At 44.4% G+C, this 24,837-nt stretch overlaps 2 protein-coding genes across 3 annotated transcripts in view; one reads left to right on the forward strand and one right to left on the reverse strand.

Annotated features, from left to right (window-relative positions):
- The window catches only part of LOC124024949 (ATR interacting protein), a 41,375-nt gene extending 37,780 nt beyond the window's left edge, over window positions 1–3,595 (forward strand). Inside the window, exon 14 of the mRNA XM_046338665.1 lies at window positions 3,203–3,595. Coding sequence (XP_046194621.1) covers window positions 3,203–3,276 — 74 coding nt within the window. The 3' untranslated portion in view covers window positions 3,277–3,595. The remainder of the gene's footprint in view (window positions 1–3,202) is intronic.
- A 133-nt stretch (window positions 3,596–3,728) lies between these two features.
- shisa10.1 (shisa family member 10, tandem duplicate 1) lies at window positions 3,729–24,082 on the reverse strand. Of its 2 annotated transcripts, none has more exons than XM_046338678.1 (5): window positions 23,948–24,082; window positions 21,582–21,744; window positions 16,869–16,996; window positions 8,558–8,800; window positions 3,729–5,859 (listed from the first exon to the last, which is right to left on the reverse strand). In XM_046338678.1, exons 1-5 carry the CDS (start codon window positions 24,009–24,011, stop codon window positions 5,570–5,572), a joined length of 888 nt encoding a protein of 295 aa, XP_046194634.1. In that variant the 5' UTR covers window positions 24,012–24,082; the 3' UTR covers window positions 3,729–5,569. The 2 variants fall into 2 exon arrangements, with proteins under 2 accessions (XP_046194634.1, XP_046194628.1); XM_046338672.1 differs by having other exon boundaries at window positions 16,869–16,999.
- Window positions 24,083–24,837: the final 755 nt, after the last annotated feature.

Below are 24,837 nucleotides of genomic sequence, written 5' to 3' on the forward strand. Positions count from 1 at the left end.
ACGTCTCGCTCCCGGACAAGCTGAACCCCTTCTTTGCCCGCTTTGAGGAAAACACAGTGCCACCAACGTGGCCCGCTACCAGGCTCTGGGCCGACGTGAGTAAGACATTTAAACTCTTTAACCCTCGCAAGGCTGCCGGCCCAGACGGCATCCCTAGCCACCTCAGCAGAGCGTGCGCAGACCAGCTGGCTGGAGTGTTTACGGACATATTCAATCTCTCCCAATCTCAGTCTGTTGTTCCCACATGCTTCAAGATGTCCACCATTGTTCCTGTACCCAAGAAAGCAATGGTAACTGAACTAAATGACTATCCGTCCGTAGCACTCACTTCTGTCATTATGAAGTGCTTTGAGAGACTAGTCAAGGATCACATCACCTCTAACTTACCTGACACCCTAGACCCACCGAAAATTCCATACCGCCACGATAGATCCACAGACGATGCAATCACACACTGCCCTATCCCATCTGGACAAGAGGAATACCTATGTCAGAATGCTGTTCATTGACTACAGCTCAGAATTGAACACCATAGTACCCTCCAAGCTCATCATTAAGCTCGGGGCACTGGGTCTGAACCCTGCCCTGTACAACTGGGTCTTGGACTTCCTGACGGGCCGCCCCCAGGTGCTGTAGGTGTCCAGGAGGGCAGGCAGTGTGCCCCCGGTGAAGCGTTGGTGGTCAGACCGCACCACCCTCTCCGACACCTACAGCACCCGATGTCACAGGAAGGCCAAAAAGATCATCAACCACCCGAACCACTGCCTGTTCACCCCGCTATCATCCAGAAGGCGAGGTCAGTACAGGTGCATCAAAGCTGGAAGAACTTCTATCTCAAGGCCATCAGACTGTTAAATAGCCACACTAGCTTCTATTACTCAACCCCATCAGACATATAATAAAATAATAATAATATATGCCATTTAGCAGACGCTTTTATCCAAAGCCTTCAGTCATGTGTGCATACATTTACTCCCGGGGACCCCCACTGCTGCTCTCCAACTGAGCTACAGAAGGACCACATAAACATGGAATCACTTTAATAACAATGTTTCCATACTGCTTTACTCATTTCATATGTATTTGCTGTATTTTAGTCAATGCCACTCTGACATTGCTCATCCTAATATTTTTCTATTTCTTAATTACATTTTACTTTTAGATGTGTCTGTATTTGTTTTGTTTTTTACCTTTATTTAACCAGGCAAGTCAGTTAAGAACATATTCTTATTTTCAATGACGGCCTGGGAACAGTGGGTTAACTGCCTGTTCAGGGGCAGAACGACAGATTTGTACCTTGTCAGCTCGGGGGTTTGAACTCGCAACCTTCGGTTACTAGTCCAAAGCTCTAACCACTAGGCTACGCTGCCGCCAATTGTTTGATACTACTGCACTGTTGGAGTCTTTGGCTACACCGCAATAACATCTGCTAAATACGTGTGTGACCAATAAAATTTTATTTGACACAGGTGCACCTTGTGCTGGGGACAATAAAAGGCCACTCTAGAATTTGTCGTTTTCTCACAGAACACAATGCCACAGATGTCGCGAGTGTTGAGGGAGCGTGCAATTGGCATGCTGACTGCAGAGATGTCTACGAGTGTCAAATAATGAAATGTTCATTTCTCTACCATAAGCCGCCTCCAATGTTTTCGAGAATTTTGCAGTACGTCCAACCTGCCGCACAAACACATGTATGGCGTTGTGTGGTTTTCTGGTGTAAACGTTGTGAACAGAGTGCCCCATGGTTATGGTATGGGAAGGCATAAGCTACGGACAACGAACACAATTGCTTTTTTTGAATGTGCAGAGATACGGTGACCAGATCCCGAGGCCCATTGTCGTGCCATTCATCCGCCGCCATCACCTCATGTTTCAGCATGATAATACACGGCCCCATGTCGTAAGGATCTGTACACAATTCCTGGAAGCTGAAAATGTCCCAGTTCTTCCATGGCCTGTATATTAAGCAGCCATGAAACTCACCGAGCATGTTTGGGATGCTCTGGATCGACGTGGTACGACAGCGTGTTCCAGTTCCCACCAATATCCAGCAACTTTGCCACAGCCATTTATAGAGGAGTGGGACCCCCCATCCCACAGGCCACAATCAAAAAGCCTGATCAACTCTATGTGAAGGAGATGTGTTGTGCTGCATGAGGCAAATGGTCACACCAGATATTGACTGGTGTTCTGATCCACACCAGATACTGACTGGTGTTCTGATCCACACCAGATACTGACTGGTGTTCTGATCCACACCAGATACTGACTGGTTCTGATCCACACCAGATACTGACTGGTGTTCTGATCCACACCAGATACTGACTGGTGTTCTGATCCACACCAGATACTGACTGGTGTTCTGATCCACACCAGATACTGACTGGTGTTCTGATCCACACCAGATACTGACTGGTGTTCTGGTGTTCTGATCCACACCAGATACTGACTGGTGTTCTGATCCACACCAGATACTGACTGGTTTTCTGATCCACACCAGATACTGACTGGTGTTCTGATCCACACCAGATACTGACTGGTTTTCTGATCCACACCAGATACTGACTGGTTCTCTGATCCACACCAGATACTGACTGGTTTTCTGATCCACACCAGATACTGACTGGTTTTCTGATCCACACCAGATACTGACTGGTTTTCTGATCCACACCAGATACTGACTGGTGTTCTGATCCACACCAGATACTGACTGGTTTTCTGATCCACACCAGATACTGACTGGTTCTCTGATCCACATCAGATACTGACTGGTGTTCTGATCCACACCAGATACTGACTGGTTCTGATCCACACCAGATACTGACTGGTTTTCTGGTCACACCAGATACTGACTGGTTCTGATCCACACCCCAACCTTTTATTTTGAAAGGATCTTTGACCAACAGATGCATATCTGTATTCCCAGTCATGTGAAATCCATAGATTAGGGCCTAATGAATCTATTTCAATTAACTGATTTCCTCATATGAACTGTAACTCTTTGAAATTGTTGCGTTTATTTTTGTTCAGTAATTATTTATTTTTTAAACACTCCAGGCCACACTACGACTTGGTCCAAAAAGTTTGACCCCCCCCCCTGTCATAGAGGGTGGATACTGCACATGTACCCGGCCAGTTACACATTCAATATCTCCTCTTTCTTTGCAATGATCCTTTTATGTGTTTTCTGTTTTGTTAGAATTGGCTTTGGATGAGATTTGTCGTCCTGAGTCTGAGGATACTGAAGATATGGACATAGACACTGGCTCCTGACCTGTTGTTCTGCACCGGAGTAGTGTTCAGTTGCCCCTAGATGCTGATCTTGGGTCCGTTTTTGCAATCCCCCCCTCCACTAATGGTTAAGGTTAGGAGGGGGAAGATAACTGAATTGACCCCAGCCCTGCTATGTACAGCGTCTCAACATAATGTGCTACAGTAGTGCCCAGAAAAGGGCCCCAGGTAATATCTTGTTGGTTTTTCTGACGAATGCCTGACTGTTCTTGATATTGGAATGTGAAAATATTCTGTGATTACTGTACTGAGCTCTTTGTGAGTTTTTATTTGAATCAATTAAATAACGACAATATTGTAATTTGTACTCAGTGTGTCATTTGTTACGCCATGTTTGGCTTGACCTAAAAGTGTCTGTTCCATATTTATCACAAGGAAAATACTGGAGGCACCAACAGGTCTGGGGATCAGGCTAAATAATGATACAAGAGTTGAAAAAAAAAAACATTTATTTGTCATTGTAGCAAAAAAAGTGGCATTTTATTCCTGATAACATTTTAAAAACTACAGCATGTCATTTACTCGGTTCGAACAAGCAGCTCGCTAAAGCAGATATGGCTGACGAAGGTGCTCACAACCTGAAGTCACATGAACAACAGACGAAGGCTGGTATCCTGTCACAACATGAGTCATAATACCCATCTGAATGCATTGAGTCACGCCAGGGTAAACCTACACGAAACACTTAAGTGTTTCCAAAATCGCCTATGGGGAGGGGGGGGGAAACGATCGGAACCATTTCCCTGTTTTGACAGCTAGGTTTTATGGGTATTATGACACATCCACTGTGGGGGCTCTCAAACTCTGGACCTCAAAGCCTGTTCCACTGCGTTTTCATTGTTCCCCTCTAAAATCAGGGACTGAAATCAGGGACTGATTTTTAGACCTGGGGACACCAGGTGGGTCCGATTTTTAATGATCGGGTAGAACAGAAATCCAGCAGTCTCCGTCCCTCGTAAGGTCAGAGTTGAAAACCCCTGACATAGGATAGAAACACGTGTGACGCGGACAAAACAACCCCGGACGACGAGGGTGGTGTAAAAAATAAAGAGTGCAACAGCATACTGCACGCAAACAGAAATACAACCAATAGCAGCCGACATGATTCCTCACTCCAAACATGTCAACCGCATGCATGTTCTACACAGCATATTTCTACACTGACCTTTCCAGACCCCCGACTTCACAGATACCGTGTGGAAAACCAGGGCTGGCTCCCAAAATAGTGCACTGCCCTTTGACCACAGGACTTCAAAAGTAGTGGACTTATATAGGGAATAGGGATCCATTAGGGATGCAGACAGGGACATTATCAACAGAGGAGAGGTCAATAAGATTTTAAAAAACATTTTTAAAAAGCATTACATTTCATTTAAAGGCTGGTAAGCGCTTCATTCAGCTTGGTTCACCTGCAAGGCTTGGTACAGAATGATTTTACATGATCTCGCAGCATAAGTGGGAAAAACAAGGCATATTGTGGAGGTTTAACAGTCCAAAATGGCACCCTATTCCCTACATAGGGCACTACTTTTGAGTTCATTGGGCTCCGGACAAAAGCAGTGCCCTACATGGGGACGTAGACATTTTAAAGCGGTGTCTGAAAACCACATACACTCAATGGTTTTATTGAAAATATATATATAATTTGGTTGGACCAAGAATTTATGGTAAAAAAAAAGGCACAACTGTTTCTGTACGAGACAGGATAGCTTCATTTTAATAGGACATCCGTTTTACCACTAAACTAGGTATATTTCATAATTGTGTGAATGAGGATTCAGACATTTTGATTCTACTTTACGTCATTCAACTACAGTGCAAAATGTTTTAAATGTTTTAAACCACAGTTTGGGTTGCACAATGAAGACTGAGGCACAGCAATACATGAAGATTCCCTTTTAGACTATAATAATAATATACCTGGCCCTAACAAGGTATAGGACTCATCCCAAACAGCACCCTATTCCCTATGTAGTGCACTACGTTTGACCAGGATAGGGCACTACATAGAGAATAGGGTGCTGTTTGGGATGCAAGCCAGTTCAGTTCTCTCCCAGGTGAGCTCTAGAAGCTCAGTGAATGGGACATGTTTGGGGTGGTGGGGAACGTGAGGGAGACCTGTGGGTGATGGAGAGAGAACTGCTTCAGACAGTGGGTGGATGGAGAATGGGAGGGAGGGAGACCTGTGGGTGATGGAGAATGGGAGGGAGAACTGCATCAGTGGGTGATGGAGAATGGGAGGGAGAACTGCATCAGTGGGTGATGGAGAATTGACTCAGTAGCCAGTCTTCGGAGGTTGGGAGTCCACAAAGGCAGGGTTGTAGGCAGGCTGGGCAGAGAGGAAGTCAGGCTGAGCGGGAGGCGCGCCAGCTTGGGCTGGGTGGCTGGGCTGCTGGGCTGGGTGGCCGGGCTGCTGGGCTGGGTGGCCGGGCTGCTGGGCTGGGTAGCCGGGCTGCTGGGCTGGGTAGCCGGGCTGAGCTGGAGGCTGGAAGGGGTAAGATGGTTGTCCTGGACTGAACCCAGCCTGACTATAAGGCACTTGGATAGCAGGAGGATAGGCTGAACCTGAGTGAGAGAGAGGACATTACTACACCAGACAGAGGTGGTGTTTTTTGGGCTACTAGTCATAAGGTGGAACTAGAATGCTTCGACAGCAACCTGGAGAGACCATCCTGTAGGTTTTAGTTGCAGTTAAACCCCTACAGGAGGGTAGCTCTCCAGGAACAGGGTTGGAGTTAAAACCTATAGGAGGGTAGCTCTCTAGGAACAGGGTTGGAGTTAAAACCTACAGGAGGGTAGCTCTCCAGGAACAGGGTTGGAGTTAAAACCTACAGGAGGGTATTTCTCCAGGAACAGGGTTGGAGTTAAAACCTACAGGAGGGTATCTCTCCAGGAACAGGGTTGGAGTTAAAACCTACAGGTGGGTATCTCTCCAGGAACAGGGTTGAAGTTAAAACCTACAGGAGGGTAGCTCTCCGGGAACAGGGTTGGAGTTAAAACCTACAGGAGGGTATCTCTCCAGGAACAGGGTTGAAGTTAAAACCTACAGGAGGGTATCTCTCCAGGAACAGGGTTGAAGTTAAAACCTACAGGAGGGTAGCTCTCTAGGAACAGGGTTTAAGTTAAAACCTACAGGAGGGTAGCTCTCCAGGAACAGGGTTGAAGTTAAAACCTACAGGAGGGTATTTCTCCAGGAACAGGGTTGGAGTTAAAACCTACAGGAGGGTATTTCTCCAGGAACAGGGTTGGAGTTAAAACCTACAGGAGGGTATCTCTCCAGGAACAGGGTTGGAGTTAAAACCTACAGGAGGGTATTTCTCCAGGAACAGGGTTGGAGTTAAAACCTACAGGAGGGTATCTCTCCAGGAACAGGGTTGAAGTTAAAACCTACAGGAGGGTATCTCTCCAGGAACAGGGTTGGAGTTAAAACCTACAGGAGGGTATCTCTCCAGGAACAGGGTTGAAGTTAAAACCTACAGGAGGGTATCTCTCCAGGAACAGGGTTGAAGTTAAAACCTACAGGAGGGTATCTCTCCAGGAACAGGGTTGAAGTTAAAACCTACAGGAGGGTATCTCTCCAGGAACAGGGTTGGAGTTAAACCCCTACAGGAGGGTCTCTCTCCAGGAACAGGGTTGGAGTTAAACCCCTACAGGAGGGTCTCTCTCCAGGAACAGGGTTGGAGTTAAACCCCTACAGGAGGGTCTCTCTCCAGGAACAGGGTTGGAGTTAAACCCCTACAGGAGGGTATCTCTCTAGGAACAGGGTCGGAGTTAAAACCTACAGGAGGGTATCTCTCCAGGAACAGGGTTGGAGTTAAAACCTACAGGAGGGTATTTCTCCAGGAACAGGGTTGGAGTTAAAACCTACAGGAGGGTATCTCTCCAGGAACAGGGTTGGAGTTAAAACCTACAGGTGGGTATCTCTCCAGGAACAGGGTTGAAGTTAAAACCTACAGGAGGGTATCTCTCCAGGAACAGGGTTGGAGTTAAAACCTACAGGAGGGTATCTCTCCAGGAACAGGGTTGAAGTTAAAACCTACAGGAGGGTATCTCTCCAGGAACAGGGTTGAAGTTAAAACCTACAGGAGGGTAGCTCTCTAGGAACAGGGTTTAAGTTAAAACCTACAGGAGGGTAGCTCTCCAGGAACAGGGTTGAAGTTAAAACCTACAGGAGGGTATTTCTCCAGGAACAGGGTTGGAGTTAAAACCTACAGGAGGGTATTTCTCCAGGAACAGGGTTGGAGTTAAAACCTACAGGAGGGTATCTCTCCAGGAACAGGGTTGGAGTTAAAACCTACAGGAGGGTATTTCTCCAGGAACAGGGTTGGAGTTAAAACCTACAGGAGGGTATTTCTCCAGGAACAGGGTTGGAGTTAAAACCTACAGGAGGGTATCTCTCCAGGAACAGGGTTGAAGTTAAAACCTACAGGAGGGTATCTCTCCAGGAACAGGGTTGGAGTTAAAACCTACAGGAGGGTATCTCTCCAGGAACAGGGTTGAAGTTAAAACCTACAGGAGGGTATCTCTCCAGGAACAGGGTTGAAGTTAAAACCTACAGGAGGGTATCTCTCTAGGAACAGGGTTTAAGTTAAAACCTACAGGAGGGTATCTCTCCAGGAACAGGGTTGGAGTTAAAACCTACAGGAGGGTATCTCTCCAGGAACAGGGTTGAAGTTAAAACCTACAGGAGGGTATCTCTCCAGGAACAGGGTTGAAGTTAAAACCTACAGGAGGGTATCTCTCTAGGAACAGGGTTTAAGTTAAAACCTACAGGAGGGTATCTCTCCAGGAACAGGGTTGGAGTTAAAACCTACAGGAGGGTATCTCTCCAGGAACAGGGTTGAAGTTAAAACCTACAGGAGGGTATTTCTCCAGGAACAGGGTTGGAGTTAAAACCTACAGGAGGGTATTTCTCCAGGAACAGGGTTGGAGTTAAAACCTACAGGAGGGTATTTCTCCAGGAACAGGGTTGGAGTTAAAACCTACAGGAGGGTATCTCTCCAGGAACAGGGTTGAAGTTAAAACCTACAGGAGGGTATCTCTCCAGGAACAGGGTTGAAGTTAAAACCTACAGGAGGGTATCTCTCCAGGAACAGGGTTGAAGTTAAAACCTACAGGAGGGTATCTCTCCAGGAACAGGGTTGAAGTTAAAACCTACAGGAGGGTATCTCTCCAGGAACAGGGTTGAAGTTAAAACCTACAGGAGGGTATCTTAAAAATTAAAAGGGTGCCATTACATCACCTGTATGTCTATATCACTTACCAGCCTCTTGGTAGGGGGGGGGTGGTCCTGGCTGGAAGGGCTGCCCCTGGTAGCCCAGTGCTGTGGGCATGGGCTGCCCTCCTCCGTAGCCGGGTTGAGGCTGAGCCCCATACCCAGGCTGGACGGGTACGGGCTGGTAGGCTGGGTACTGGGGGCCACCCTGGTAGGGCTGGATGGGCTGCTGGGGTTGCTGGGTGAACTGGGTGTTCACCACTGTGGTGTGGGAGGTCGTGGCTATCACCGCTGTATGGAATAAGGCAGACAATAAATCAGAGGTTAGTTCACACAGCTCTTTATTAAAGCGTTGGACAACTATTTGTTGAAATGGGTGTGGTGAAGGAGAACCTAGTGAAGCCGTTGTTGAAAAGCCCTGGTGTCTGTTTAGAAGGATGTTTCTAATATCAACAGTGTACTGGTTCCTCTCTAGGCTTCTTCTGTGGTTTTGGCCTTTCGAGGGAGTTTTTTCCTAGCCACTGTGGTTCTACACCTGCATTGCTTTCTGTTGGGGGTTTTAGGCTGGGTTTCTGTGACATCAGCTGATGTAAGAAGGACTTTATAAATGCATTTGATTTGATTTGTAAACCACAGCCTAAACTATGTCGGGGGAAGCAGAGAGCTGTGCTGACACATACTGAGGGACAGGCCAGGAATGAAGCCTGATGATGAGAACAGGAAGTGGGACGCCCCGGTCAGCTCAGTACAGAGGGTATAAAGCTTCTATCAGTCCAAAATGTATTTGGGTAAGCACAGCAGTGTTCTTCAATATTGGACTGTTGGCTTTCATACTTTTTTTTTTTTCAATTCTCTGTCGTAACCGGCCGCGACCGGGAGGTCCGTGGGGCGACGCACAATTGGCCTAGAGTCGTCCGGGTTAGGGAGGGTTTGGCCGGTAGGGATCTCATCGCGCACCAGCGACTCCTGTGGCGGGCCGGGCACAGTGCGCGCTAACCAAGGTTGCCAGGTGCGGCTGGCTTCCGGGTTGGATGTGCGCTGTGTTAAGAAGCAGTGCGGCTTGGTTGGGTTGTGTATCGGAGGAAGCATGACTTTCAACCTTTGTCTCTCCCGAGCCCGTACGGGAGTTGTAGCGATGAGACAAGATAGTAGCTACTACAACAATTGGATACCACGAAATTGTGGAGAAAAAGGGGTAAAATTTTAAATAAATAAAACTTTTAAAAATACCCGTTTCTAAATGTACTTAAGCTAATAGGTCTACGAATGTTGAATCCTACAGTTATCAGCAATGCTTAAAATGTATGCATTCTTGTTTCGAATTCAAACAAGAGGTTTTTTTTCCTCCTTGAACTCAAAAGAGCTATAAGATTAGACAAACACTAGATTCCTTCTCCATTGTAAGGAGGGGAAGAGGTTACATAATTGGGTGTTGTCTGAAATCAACCCTCATGGGTGCATTCCAAATGACAACCTATTCCTTTATATACACTGCACTTCAGGTCAAAAGTAGTGAACTATATTAGGGAACGGTTTGGGATACACTATCCTTTGTTTGTGGATTCCTCCCACCGCCAAGGCCTGTCAGGGTTCCAAGTGGGAGTGGTCTGACCACTTCCTGTATGACAGAGGGCTCTGAAGGCTCCGCCCCCTGTGGTGGGTTGCTAGGGAAAGTATGAGTCAGACTCATTGGCTGGAACAAACCCACCTGTTATCATTCTAACCACAGATTCAGCAGGCACATGTTCAATAGACACCAAACAGGATAACACTTTTTATTTAATTTTTATGAAATGCCACGAAAACAAGAGAAATTCTCACTCCACAACAGCCCAGGTCAGCCTGGTTCCTGTTCAGTCGGCACCAAACCAGACAACTTTTCTAACAAGCGTGAAACTTGTTAAGTGACTGTCCCACTGGATGTCATAAGGTGAATGCACCAATTTGTAAGTCGCTCTGGATAAGAGCGTCTGCTAAATGACTTAAATGTAATGTAAATGAAACATCCAATAAGAAACTTGTCAGAGGAAGTAGAATATTTCCACGGCTTGTCAACGCGTTACAGGAAGTAGAATACTGGCTCTGGTCTAAAATAGTGTACCACCCATATGGCTCTGGTCTAAAGTAGTGCACTACCCATAGGGCTCTGGTCTAAAGTAGTGCACTACCCATAGGGCTCTGGTCTAAAGTAGTGTACCACCCATAGGGCTCTGGTCTAAAGTAGTGTACTACCCATAGGGCTCTGGTCTAAAGTAGTGCACTACCCATAGGGCTCTGGTCTAATGTAGTGCACTACCCATATGGCTCTGGTCTAAAGTAGTGCACTACCCATAGGGCTCTGGTCTAAAGTAGTGTACTACCCATAGGGCTCTGGTCTAAAGTAGTGTACCACCCATAGGGCTCTGGTCTAATGTAGTGCACTACCCATATGGCTCTGGTCTAAAGTAGTGCACTACCCATAGGGCTCTGGTCTAAAGTAGTGTACTACCCATAGGGCTCTGGTCTAAAGTAGTGCACTACCCATAGGGCTCTGGTCTAAAGTAGTGCACTACCCCATAGGGCTCTGGTCTAAAGTAGTGCACTACCCATAGGGCTCTGGTCTAAAGTAGTGCACTACCCATAGGGCTCTGGTCTAAAGTAGTGCACTACCCCATAGGGCTCTGGTCTAAAGTAGTGCACTACCCCCATAGGGCTCTGGTCTAAAGTAGTGCACTACCCCCATAGGGCTCTGGTCTAATGTAGTGCACTACCCCCATAGGGCTCTGGTCTAAAGTAATGCACTACCCCCATAGGGCTCTGGTCTAATGTAGTGCACTACCCATGAAATAGGGTACCATTTCAGATGTAGATATATTTCCCTACTTCACATGAACCAGTTCTGACTAGACTTCAGGTATGTGGCTGTCTGCTTCATGTGAATGGGCAGCATTTAACCACAAACAGAAACCTGAGGTGTAATTCAACAAGGAAAATAGTTTTAACTTTAGCATTCCATTTGTTTTGTGTCTGAGAAGGTAGTGTTTGGAGGAGCGTGTGTCTGTTTCAGGTCTAAACTGCCCACTACAAATAATACAGTACATTTGGAAATATGGTTTAATTTAAAGTTTGAATGTTGCCGGAAAAAGTAGCTATTTTTGGCTTCACCGTAACATTCTGGAATGTTCGTTCAACTGAAATTGCTACTAAGTAACATGTTTGGAAGCCTTGTTGAACTTAACTCTACAAAACACTGACCCCCAGACTACAGATACTAGTCAGAACTGACCCCCAGACTACAGATACTATAGTCAGAACTGACCCCCAGACTACACAGATACTAGTCAGAACTGACCTCCAGACTACAGATACTACAGTCAGAACTGACCCCCCCAGACTAGACAGATACCAGTCAGAACTGACCCCCAGACTACACAGATACAACAGTCAGAACTGACCCCCAGACTACACAGATACTACAGTCAGAACTGACCTCCAGACTACACAGATACTACAGTCAGAACTGACCCCCAGACTAGACAGATACTACAGTCAGAACTGACCCCCAGACTACACAGATACTACAGTCAGAACGACCCCCCAGACTACACAGATACTACAGTCAGAACTGACTCCCAGACTACACAGATACTACAGTCAGAACTGACCTCCAGACTACACAGATACTACAGTCAGAACTGACCCCCAGACTAGACAGATACTACAGTCAGAACTGACCCCCAGACTACACAGATACTACAGTCAGAATGACCCCCCCAGACTACACAGATACTACAGTCAGAACTGACCCCCAGACTACACAGATACTACAGTCAGAACGACCCCCCAGACTACACAGATACTACAGTCAGAACGACCCCCCAGACTACACAGATACTACAGTCAGAACTGACCCCCAGACTACACAGATACTACAGTCAGAACTGACCCCCAGACTACACAGATACTACAGTCAGAACTGACCCCCAGACTACACAGATACTACAGTCAGAACTGACCCCCAGACTACACAGATACTAGTCAGAACTGACCCCTAGACTACACAGATACAACAGTCAGAACTGACCCCCAGACTACACAGATACTAGTCAGAACTGACCCCCCCAGACTAGACAGATACCAGTCAGAACTGACCCCCAGACTACACAGATACTACAGTCAGAACTGACCCCCAGACTACACAGATACAACAGTCAGAACTGACCCCTAGACTACACAGATACAACAGTCAGAACTGACCCCCAGACTACACAGATACTAGTCAGAACTGACCCCCCCAGACTACACAGATACTACAGTCAGAACTGACCCCCAGACTACAGATACAACAGTCAGAACTGACCCCCAGACTACACAGATACTACAGTCAGAACTGACCTCCAGACTACACAGATACTACAGTCAGAACTGACCCCCAGACTAGACAGATACTACAGTCAGAACTGACCCCCAGACTACACAGATACTACAGTCAGAACTGACCCCCAGACTACACAGATACTACAGTCAGAACTGACCCCCAGACTACACAGATACTACAGTCAGAACTGACCCCCAGACTACACAGATACTACAGTCAGAACTGACCTCCAGACTACACAGATACTACAGTCAGAACTGACCCCCAGGCTACACAGATACTACAGTCAGAACTGACCTCCAGACTACACAGATACTAGTCAGAACTGACCCCCCCAGACTAGACAGATACCAGTCAGAACTGACCCCCAGACTACACAGATACTACAGTCAGAACTGACCCCCAGACTACACAGATACAACAGTCAGAACTGACCCCTAGACTACACAGATACAACAGTCAGAACTGACCCCTAGACTACACAGATACAACAGTCAGAACTGACCCCCAGACTACACAGATACTAGTCAGAACTGACCCCCCCAGACTACACAGATACTACAGTCAGAGACTACAGATACTATAGTCAGAACTGACCCCCCCAGACTACACAGATACTACAGTCAGAACTGACCCCCCCAGACTACACAGATACTAGTCAGAACTGACCCCCAGACTACACAGATACTAGTCAGAACTGACCTCCAGACTACACAGATACTACAGTCAGAACTGACCCCCAGACTACACAGATACTACAGTCAGAACTGACCTCCAGACTACACAGATACTACAGTCAGAACTGACCTCCAGACTACACAGATACTACAGTCAGAACTGACCTCCAGACTACACAGATACTAGTCAGAACTGACCCCCAGACTAGACAGATACAACAGTCAGAACTGACCCCCAGACTACACAGATACTACAGTCAGAACTGACCCCCCCAGACTACACAGATAATACAGTCATAACTGACCCCCAGACTACACAGATACTACAGTCATAACTGACCCCCAGACTACACAGATACTACAGTCATAACTGACCCCCAGACTACACAGATACTACAGTCAGAACTGACCTCCAGACTACACAGATACTAGTCAGAACTGACCCCCCCAGACTAGACAGATACTACAGTCAGAACTGACCCCCAGACTACACAGATACAACAGTCAGAACTGACCCCTAGACTACACAGATACTAGTCAGAACTGACCCCCCAGACTACACAGATACTAGTCAGAACTGACCCCCCAGACTACACAGATACTAGTCAGAACTGACCTCCAGACTACACAGATACTACAGTCAGAACGACCCCCCAGACTAGACAGATACTAGTCAGAACTGACCTCCAGACTACACAGATACTACAGTCAGAACTGACCCCCCAGACTAGACAGATACTAGTCAGAACTGACCTCCAGACTACACAGATACAACAGTCAGAACTGACCCCCCAGACTACACAGATACTAGTCAGAACTGACCCCCCCAGACTACACAGATACTACAGTCAGAACTGACCCCCAGACTACACAGATACTACAGTCAGAACTGACCCCCAGACCACAGATACTAGTCAGAACTGACCCCCAGACTACACAGATACTAGTCAGAACTGACCCCCCAGACTACACAGATACTAGTCAGAACTGACCCCCCCCCCCCAGACTACACAGAGGTCATTGAGAATATAAACTAATAGTTCATATAATTGTTTTAAATCTAAAATCAACCAGCATATTTGTATTGTGTTTTATCATGTTGTGATCAAAGGAGACATTTACTCCCCCCCCCCCCCCCATACGGTGGCTTTCAGAAGTATTTACCCCTCCCTTGGCATTTTTCCTATTTTGTTGCCTTACAACCTGGAATTTAAATATATATATTTTTTTTGGGGGGGGGGGGTGTTGTATCATTTGATTTACACAACATGCCTACCACTTTGAAGATGCAAAATATTTTTTTTCAAACAAACAAGAAATAAGACAAAAACAGAACTTGAGCGTGCGTAACTATTTACCCCCCCAAAGTCAATACTTTGTAGAGGCACCTTTTGCAGCAATTACAGCTGCAAGTCTCTTGGGGTATGTCTCTATAAGCTTGGCACATCTAGCCACTGGGATGTTTGCCTGTTCTTCAAGGCAAAACTGCTCCAGCTCCATCAAGTTGGATGGGTTCCTCTTGTGTACAGCAATCTTTAAGTCATACTCCAGATTCTCAATTGGATTGAGGTCTGGGCTTTGACTAGGCCATTCCAAGACATTTAAATGTTTCCCCTTAAACCACTCGAGTGTTGCTTTAGCAGTATGCTTAAGGTCATTGTCCTGCTGGAAGGTGAACCTGTGTTCCGGTCTCAAATCTCTGGAAGACTGAAACAGGTTTCCCTCAAGAATTTCCCTGTAATTAGCTCCATCCATCATTCCTTAAATTCTGACCAGTTCATTCCTAGTATCATCTGACCAGAGTACCTTCTTCCATATGTTTCGGGAGTCTCCCACATGCCTTTTGGCGAACACCAAACGTGTTTGCTTTTTTTTGGGCCACTCTTCCCTAAAGTCCAGCTCTGTGGAGTGTACGGCTTAAAGTGGTCCTATGGACAGATACCCCAATCTCCTCTGTGGAGTGTACGGCTTAAAGTGGTCCTATGGACAGATACTCCAATCTCCTCTGTGGAGTGTACGGCTTAAAGTGGTCCTATGGACAGATACCCCAATCTCCTCTGTGGAGTGTACGGCTTAAAGTGGTCCTATGGACAGATACCCCAATCTCCTCTGTGGAGTGTACGACTTAAAGTGGTCCTATGGACAGATACCCCAATCTCCTCTGTGGAGTGTACGGCTTAAAGTGGTCCTATGGACAGATACTCCAATCTCCGCTGTGGAGTGTACGGCTTAAAGTGGTCCTATGGACAGATACTCCAATCTCCTCTGTGGAGTGTACGGCTTAAAGTGGTCCTATGGACAGATACCCCAATCTCCTCTGTGGAGTGTACGGCTTAAAGTGGTCCTATGGACAGATACCCCAATCTCCTCTGTGGAGTGTACGACTTAAAGTGGTCCTATGGACAGATACCCCAATCTCCTCTGTGGAGTGTACGGCTTAAAGTGGTCCTATGGACAGATACTCCAATCTCCGCTGTGGAGTGTACGGCTTAAAGTGGTCCTATGGACAGATACTCCAATCTCCTCTGTGGAGTGTACGGCTTAAAGTGGTCCTATGGACAGATACCCCAATCTCCTCTGTGGAGTGTACGGCTTAAAGTGGTCCTATGGACAGATACCCCAATCTCCTCTGTGGAGTGTACGGCTTAAAGTGGTCCTATGGACAGATACCCCAATCTCCTCTGTGGAGTGTACGGCTTAAAGTTGTCCTATGGACAGATACCCCAATCTCCGCTGTGGAGCTTAGCAGCCCCTTCAGGGTTATCTTTGGTCTCTTTGTTGCCTCTCTGATTAATGTCATCCTTGTCTGGTCTGTGAGTTTTGGTGGGCGGCCCTCTCTTGTCAGGTTTGTTGTGGTGCCATATTCTTTCCATTTTGTAATAATGGATTTAATGGTGCTCAAAGTTTCTGATATTTTTTTATAACCCAACCCTGATCTGTACTTCTCCACAACTTTGAGATCATGTGACACTTTTTTTTTTAAATCCATCTGTGTGCAATCTAACTATTTATGTGACTTCTGAAGGTAATTAGTGGCACCAGATCTTATTTAGGGGCTTCATAGCAAAGGGGGTGAATACATATACACACACCACTTTTCAGTTATTAATTATTTATTACAGTTATATTTTTCATTTCACTTTACAATTTTGGACTATTTTGTGTATGTCCATTACATGAAATTTAAATTACAAGTTTTAAAGCAACAAAATCGTAAAAACACCAAAGGGGGGAATGAATACTTTTGCAAGGCCCTGTACACAAGATAACTGTAACGTACATCGGGGCTTCAGGAAACATGTTGTGATCAAAAGGAGAGACTTACGTCTGGGCTTCCGGCACATGTTGTACATGCAGCAGCAGGGACAGCAGCAACAAGAGATGATAATAATCACCAAGATGACAGGTATCGCTATGAATGGCCAGATGGTGAACGAGCTGCTGCTGATGCTGCTACTGGAATAGAGAAACACAACAAATCAGTCAGAGACAGAAACAAAATGTTTATTTCTGAACTAACAAATCAAATCAAATTTATTTATATAGCCCTTCGTACATCAGCTGATATCTCAAAGTGCTGTACAGAAACCCAGCCTAAAACCCCAAACAGCAAGCAATGCAGGTGTAGAAGCACAAAGCCAGATCATTAAAAAAAAGAGTTCTGTAATTGTACTGTTGCATAAAGCATTACATCATATAGATATAGATTTGCATGTTAGCCCTGTGCAGCCAAATATACAGTAAGGGTATACTACGAAGGAGTTGACCAGCAAACTTTTCTAGATAATCTGAAATAGCGTTTATTTTTATTTTTTAGAAAGATAAAACTTGATTATGGGAGTGGTTTAATTGATTCCATCAAAAACACGTTTAGCTTTCTAAATGAAATCAGACAAAATTATTTCTGCTTGTTGATCAAAGTTAGCTGGCTAATTCATTGATCCTGTTTTTATATTACCCCTCAAGTTTGAAGTTGTGTTGATGCTGCAAGTCTTGTGAGGTTGATTTATAGGGGGGGGGGGGGTGGAGGGGGTGTCTACTCTGCTCCTGCCTCTGATGGGGTGGTGACATGTGCCTGTTCATGTATTACAAGGACGGATGCTTGTTGCAAAGTTTCGTTTCACAGATCTGAAAAGAGCTTGGTTTTAAAGAGGAAGTGAGGGGCCATAGTTCACATCTTTGTGACAGAATGCGTTTCACAATCGTGTGGCTCGGCTGTGGGTTTCAGCCTTAGTGCAATGAAAGAGATGTTTTTCAATGTTCTTCAGGTCTCAGGCCAGGTTTGCAATAATCACACGAGCACAGTTCACTGAACCACATGGTCAGTGGTTTAATCTTTGAGTGAGTCTCAAATGGCTCCCTATCGGAAAGTATTCAGACCCCTTGACTTTTTCCACATTTTTTTTTACGTTACAACCTTCTTTTTTTTAAATGGATTAAATTTCAAAATCCTAATGAATCTACACACAATACCCCATAATGACATCACAATACCCCATAATGACATCACAATACCCCATAATGACATCACAATACCCCATAATGACATCACAATACCCCCATAATGACATCACAATACCCCATAATGACATCACTATAACCCCATAATGACATCACTATAACCCCATAATGACATCACTATAACCCCATAATGACATCACAATACCCCCATAATGACATCACAATACCCCATAATGACATCACAATACCCCATAATGACAAAGCGAAAACAGGTTTTGTAAATAAGTATTCAGACCTTTACTATGTGATTCAAAATTGAGCTCAGATGCATCCTGTTTCCATTGATCATCCTTCATGTTTCTACAACTTGATTGGAGCCCACCTGTGGTAAATTCAATTGACTGGACATGATTTGGAAAGGCACATAACTGTCTATCTCTAGGTCCCACAGTTGACAGTGCATGTCAGAGCTAAAAACGAAGCCATGAGGTCGAAGGAATTGTCTGTAGAGCTCAGAGACAGGATTGGGAAGGCACAGATCTGGGGAAGGGTACCAACACATTTCCCCAATAACACAGGTCCCCAAGAACACAGTGGCCTCCATCATTCTTAAATGGAAGAAGTTTGGAACCAACCAGACTTTTCCTAGAGCTGGCCGCCCGGCCAAATTGAGCAATCAGGGGAGAAGGGTCTTGGTCAGGGAGAAGACCAAGAACTCGATGGTCAGTCTGACAGAGCTCTAGAGTTCCTCTGTGGAGATGGGAGAACCTTCCAGAAGGACAACCATCATCTTCAGCACTCCACCAATCAGGCCTTTATGGTAGAGTGGCCAGACTGAAGCCACTGCTAAGTAAAAGCCACATGACAGCCCACTTGGAGTTTGCCAAAAGACACCTAAAAGGACTCACTGACCATGAGAAACAAGATTCTTTGGTCTGATGAAACCAAGATTGAACTCTTTGGCCTGAATGCCAAGTGTTACGTCTGGAGGAACCCTGGTACTATCCCTAAAGTGACTTGCCTAGTCAAATAAAATAAATAAATACAGTAAAGCACGTTGTGGGGATGTTTTTTAGTGGCAGGGACTTCGAGATTAGTCAGGATCAAGGGAAAGATAAATGGAGCAAAGTACAGGGAGATCCTTGATGAAAACCTGCTCCAGAGCGCTTAGGACCTCAGACTGGGGCGAAGGATCACCTTCCAACAGGACAACGACCCTAAGCACACAGCCAAGACAACTCAAGAGTGGCTTTGGGACTAGTCTCTGAATGTCCTTGAGTGTCCCAACCAGAGCCCGGACTTGAACCCGATCGAACATCTCTGGAGAGACCTGAAAAAAGCTGTGCAGCGACGCTCCCCATCCAACCTGACAGAGCTTGAGAGGATCTGCAGAGAAGAATAGGAGAAACTCGCCAAATACAGGTGTGCCAAGCATGTAGCGGGAGACCCAAGAAGACTTGAGGCTGTAATCGCTGCCAAAGATGCTTCAACAAAAGTACTGAGTAAACGGTCTGAATTAGAGGTTGACCGATTATGGTTTTTCAACAAACTCTGATATTATTATATATATTATATTATATATTATATATATTATATTATTATATTATTGGAGGACACAAAAAAAGCCACTACCGATTTAACTGGCCGATTTTTATATATATTTATTTATTTGTAATAATGACAATTACAACAATACTGAATGAACACTTATTTTAACTAAATATAATACATAAATAAAATTAATTTAGCCTCAAATAAATAATGAAACATGTTCAATTTGGTTTAAATAATGCAAAAACAAAGTGTTGGAGACGTAAGTTAAAGTGCAATATGTGCCATGTAAGAAAGCTAACGTTTAAGTTTCTTGCTCAGAACATGAGAACATATGGAACCTGCTGGTTCCTTTTAACACGAGTCTTCAATATTCCCCGGTAAGAAGTTTTAGGTTGTAGTTATTATAGGAATTATAGGACTATTTCTCTCGCAAATGGAGGAAAGTGCTGTTTGAATGAATGCTGCTGCCTACCACTGCTCAGTCAGACTACTCTATCAAATCATAGACTTAATTATAATATAATAAACAAGGAAATATGAGCCTTAGGTCATTAATATGGACAAATCCGGAGACTATCATTTTGAAAAACAAAACGTTAATTCTTTCACTGAAATACAGAACCGTTCCATATTTTATCAAATGGGTGGCATCCCTAAGTCTAAATATTGCTGTTACATTGCACAACCTTCAATGTTATAATCATGGCAAATTAAGTAGTCTTTGTTAGGAAGAAATAGTCTTCACACAGTTCGCAACGAGCCAGGCGGCCCAAACTGCTGCATATACCCTGACTCTGCTTACACTGAACGCAAGAGAAGTGACACCATTTCCCTAGTTAATATTGCCTGCTAACATTAATTTCTTTTAAACTAAACATGCAGGTATAAAAATGTGTGCCAAGTGGGGAGAACAAGTATTTGATACACTGCCGATTTTGCAGGTTTTCCTACTTACAAAGCATGTAGAGGTCTGTAATTTTTATCATAGGTACACTTCAACTGTGAGACGGAATCTAAAACAAAAATCCAGAAAAACACATTGTATGATTTTTAAGTAATTCATTTGCATATTCATGTTAAGAAAGGTGTTTATGGTACATTTGTGCAACGACTGTGCTTTTTTCGCAAATGCGCTTTTGTTAAATCATCAAAAATTAAATTAACAGGCACCGCATTGATTATATGCAACACAGGACAAGCTAGTTAACCTAGTAATATCATCAACCATGTGTAGTTAACTAGTGATTATGTTAAGATAAGTTTAATGATAGCTAGCAATTTACGCAAGTGCAGCAAGGAGCCACGGTAACAGGTGGGTCAGCCTGCCGCGCAGTCTCCTCGTGGATTGAAAAGGAATCGGCCATAATCGGCGTCCAAAATTGACGATTACCGATTGTCATAACTTGAAATTGGCCCTAATTAATCGGCCATGCAGTTTAATCGGTCGACCTCTAGTCTGAATACTTATGTGATTTCATTTTTAATACATTTGCAAAAAATGTCAAAGTTTTTGCTTTGTCTTTATGGGGTATTGTGATGTCATTATGGGGTATTGTGATGTCTTTATGGGGTATTGTGATGTCATTATGGGGTAGTGTGATGTCATTATGGGGTAGTGTGATGTCATTATGGGGTATTGTGATGTCATTATGGGGTAGTGTGATGTCATTATGGGGTATTGTGATGTCATTATGGGGTAGTGTGATGTCATTATGGGGTATTGTGATGTCATTATGGGGTAGTGTGATGTCATTATGGGGTATTGTGATGTCATTATGGGGTAGTGTGATGTCATTAGAGATTGTAGATTGATGAGGGGATTGATGAGGGGGGAAAAACAATTCAATCAATTTTTAGAATAAAACGTACCAAAATGTCAAGGGGTCTGAATACTTTCCAAATGCATTACTTTAAACCAGAGCCCTATTCCCTATATAGGGCACTACTTTAGACTAGGACTAGGGCCCCATGGGGCATAGGGTACCATTCGATTAGGACATAGCTATAGTTTTTGTCCTCCTACCTGAAAAAGCAGCTGTTCTGTTCAGACGTCCCCATCTGTTTGTAGACATTGCTGCAGCAGTATCTATTCTCACACGTTCCACAGCACCCCTGGAGTATACCACAGTACTGCTTGGACTGGTATTGGCTCTTGCCGTCAAAGTAGCCCTCACAGTCATTACCAGCTGGGTAGAAAGGAGAAAGACATCATAGGTTTGAGTTGGACAAAGCTTGGGAGAAAATACATGGTATAGTCTAACCTTGAAAGACAACGGCAATAACATTGACAAGTGTACAACAAACACAATAGAGTTAATGAGGGCGTTTGATTAAGCTGACCCGCAGTGCCCCCGGGCTATGGCCCACGACATGAACAGGCAAAAGCAGTGAAGGAGGAGCAGCACTCTTCTCAAAATCAACAGTTATCTACCCCCGCACGGTCATGTTATCAACAAGGTAGCATGGAGCAAGAAACATGTGTTTTTATCCAAAGCAATCCCTTTAGCATGTGAAAACACATAATCCTACTCAATACTCCATGTGCTTAACCTACATTTAAAAAATTGTGACCACAGGGAGTCAGGACACCCGTTTAACATCCCATCTGAAAGACAGCACCCCTACACAGGGCAATGTCCCCAATCACTGCCCTGGGGCATTGGGATATTTTTTAGACCAGAGGAAAGAGTGCCTCCTACTGGCCCTCCAACACCACTTCCAGCAGCATCTGGTCTCCCATCCAGGGACCAACCAGTACTAACCAGGACCATCCAGGGACCAACCAGGAACCAAACAGGACCAACCCAAATTAGCTTCAGAAGCAAGCCAGCAGTGGGATGCAGGGTGGTAAGCCTAACCGCATGGGGCTACAGAGTTCCTCAATGTCTCGAAAGCACCATAATGTTGTGATCAAATCAACTAGGGACATTTCTGACTTCTGAGCGTTCAAGACAACTGGGAACCTGTGGTGGTGGGGGGGAAATTAGCTCCGACTGGTAAAAATCGTTTTGAATGGTCATCCAAGTCGGCCAGCATCTTTCTATAACTCCGACTTAACGGAGATCACTGGCTCATGATTTGACCTTTTTTCTCCCCGATGTCAAACTCACTTCTGAGTTCGACATCGCCAAAACAACTGCTGTGCAAATGTGGACTAAAGCCGATCTGATTGAATTGGCCACAAAGTCTCTTCAGATTATACATTTGAAGACGTTTTGAAGCCTAAAACGAGGTTGATGTCCATGCAACTACCAGAGGATATCATAAAGTCATGAGGTTGCAGGCCTGCCAGACAGACATCCTTGATTGCTTCCTCGAGATCTGGTTGATCTAATTAGAGTAGCTAGGATGTGAAGGACCTCTCACAATCAGCTGCAGAGCAAATAATTAATGTCTCTATCTCACTGGCTAAATGCCCTCAACATAGTGTACATTTCAAATTTCAACATGTACAACCCAAGATGGGGTGAAACACTGGTCCCAGTCTCACCCGTGTAATTTACGAGTTCGTTTCCTGTGACATCATGGAATCAAACACTTGTTTTACTTTAGCAACTAAATGAACAACAAACTGTTCAACTCCACGAGTCACACAACACATATTGCATGTTTAAAGTCAATCCACTCAGAAATACACAGGTCTAGTTCAGGACCCAGTAACTACGGAGGAAGTGGATATTGCGAAATAAGAACGATATAGTAAGTTAGTTAGATAATACTATCCACAGTGTGCCATCACAGCAGCAAGATGTGTGACATGTTGCCACAAGAAAATGGCAACCAGTGAGGAACAAACACCACTGTAAATACAACCCATATTTATTTATTTTCCCTTGTGTACTTTAACTATTTGTACATCTTTACAACACACATATATATATATATATATATATATATATATATATATATATATATATTTATAATATGACATTTGTAATGTCTTTATTGTTTTTGAACTTCTGTATGTGTAATGTTTACTGTTAATTTTTAATGTTTATTTCACTTTTGTACATTATCTACTTCACTTGCTTTGGCAATGTTAACACATGTTTCCCATGTCGATAAAGCCCCTTGAATTTAATTAATACTGCATAACGACGTTACGTCCATGTTTTTGACCGTGAGAGAACATAACGCATCTCTAGACCAATAATGTACTTAAACCCCTGATTAAGATGAAGTCATATAAAACAGTCACACATATGTAGTTACCAAACAGACACTAACTGGCTACAGTAACAGACTCGCCCTCACCACATCCGAAAATTAAAGATGTCATTTCACTCTTTGAGAGGGATTTTTTATTTTTTTATTTTTTTTACAAACTCTACAATGTCACACAGACTGAACAATGTTTGTTAATGACTGATTTCCAATTGACAAACTCACCGGTCACGAAGGGGATCAGAGTCCCACACAAAAGGAGCACAGCAACGCACAGACTCTCCGCCATGGCTTGGTATATTCAGATGCTTTACTAACGACTAGCGCAACCGACAGTCCCAGTCCGGAATGCTCTAGTTTCTTCTTCCATGGTATTATGGCGGTCCGCAAATAACGTGAGGTGGATGCCGCCATCTACTGGATGGAGGGTGAAACTGACAAACCAACGCAAAATAATAAAGATTAAGTAAATGTAACAACAACAAAAAAACACTTATAATATTCAAAAGTAAATAAAACACAAAAACTACAACTGTACTCTTTCAGTCGGATTTAAATGTCTATTCAAATCCCTAGACAGGCTCTGGAACCTGGGAGAGGGGGGAACCTCTTCATTCTGTATAATTCCCTGTAGAATTTTGTCTGTAAAGTTTTGGATATCCAGAAAAATGTTTTGCCACCTTCACAATGATGCCTAGATTCATAGATGCACCAACAACAACAAGAAAAGTGTCAAGGGAAGCCAGTTTGGATTTGGCTTCAGACCAATCACATCATAAGCCAAACATCATTATTGACAGAAAAAAAACTTGAATTGTTGCATCTCATTGTGTCTCATTGTGTTGTTGTCCTCCAGTGGTTAGCTAGCTAGCTAAAATCGGGCCTTTCCTAAATTAGCCATGGATGGAGATAGGGATTAGGACTTGTGGTTTTACTTATTTCTCCGTCCTGGCCAATGATTATAAAGGGGATTATGATACAACCATATTTTCATACATTGTGCCCCTGGCCGATGTACAAAAGGCTGTGAAGTATTTGTTGTTAATCATATCAGTAATGTTAGTTCCTCATATCAGAGCTGTAGCTCCTCCCACCGGTGAAGTGGAGCAGAGCAT

This window comes from Oncorhynchus gorbuscha, linkage group LG03 (genome assembly GCF_021184085.1).
Source record: "Oncorhynchus gorbuscha isolate QuinsamMale2020 ecotype Even-year linkage group LG03, OgorEven_v1.0, whole genome shotgun sequence".
NCBI classification, from domain to species: domain Eukaryota; kingdom Metazoa; phylum Chordata; class Actinopteri; order Salmoniformes; family Salmonidae; genus Oncorhynchus; species Oncorhynchus gorbuscha.

Coding starts and splice junctions, on each gene's coding strand:
- shisa10.1 (XM_046338672.1), bottom strand. CDS start 24,011: ATGGCGGAGAGTCTGTGCGTTGCTGTGCTCCTTTTGTGTGGGACTCTG. Junction 8,801..16,868: donor CATGTGCCGGAAGCCCAGAC/GTAAGTCTCTCC, acceptor TATTCCATACAG/CGGTGATAGCCACGACCTCC. Junction 5,860..8,557: donor CCCCCCCTACCAAGAGGCTG/GTAAGTGATATA, acceptor TCTCTCACTCAG/GTTCAGCCTATCCTCCTGCT.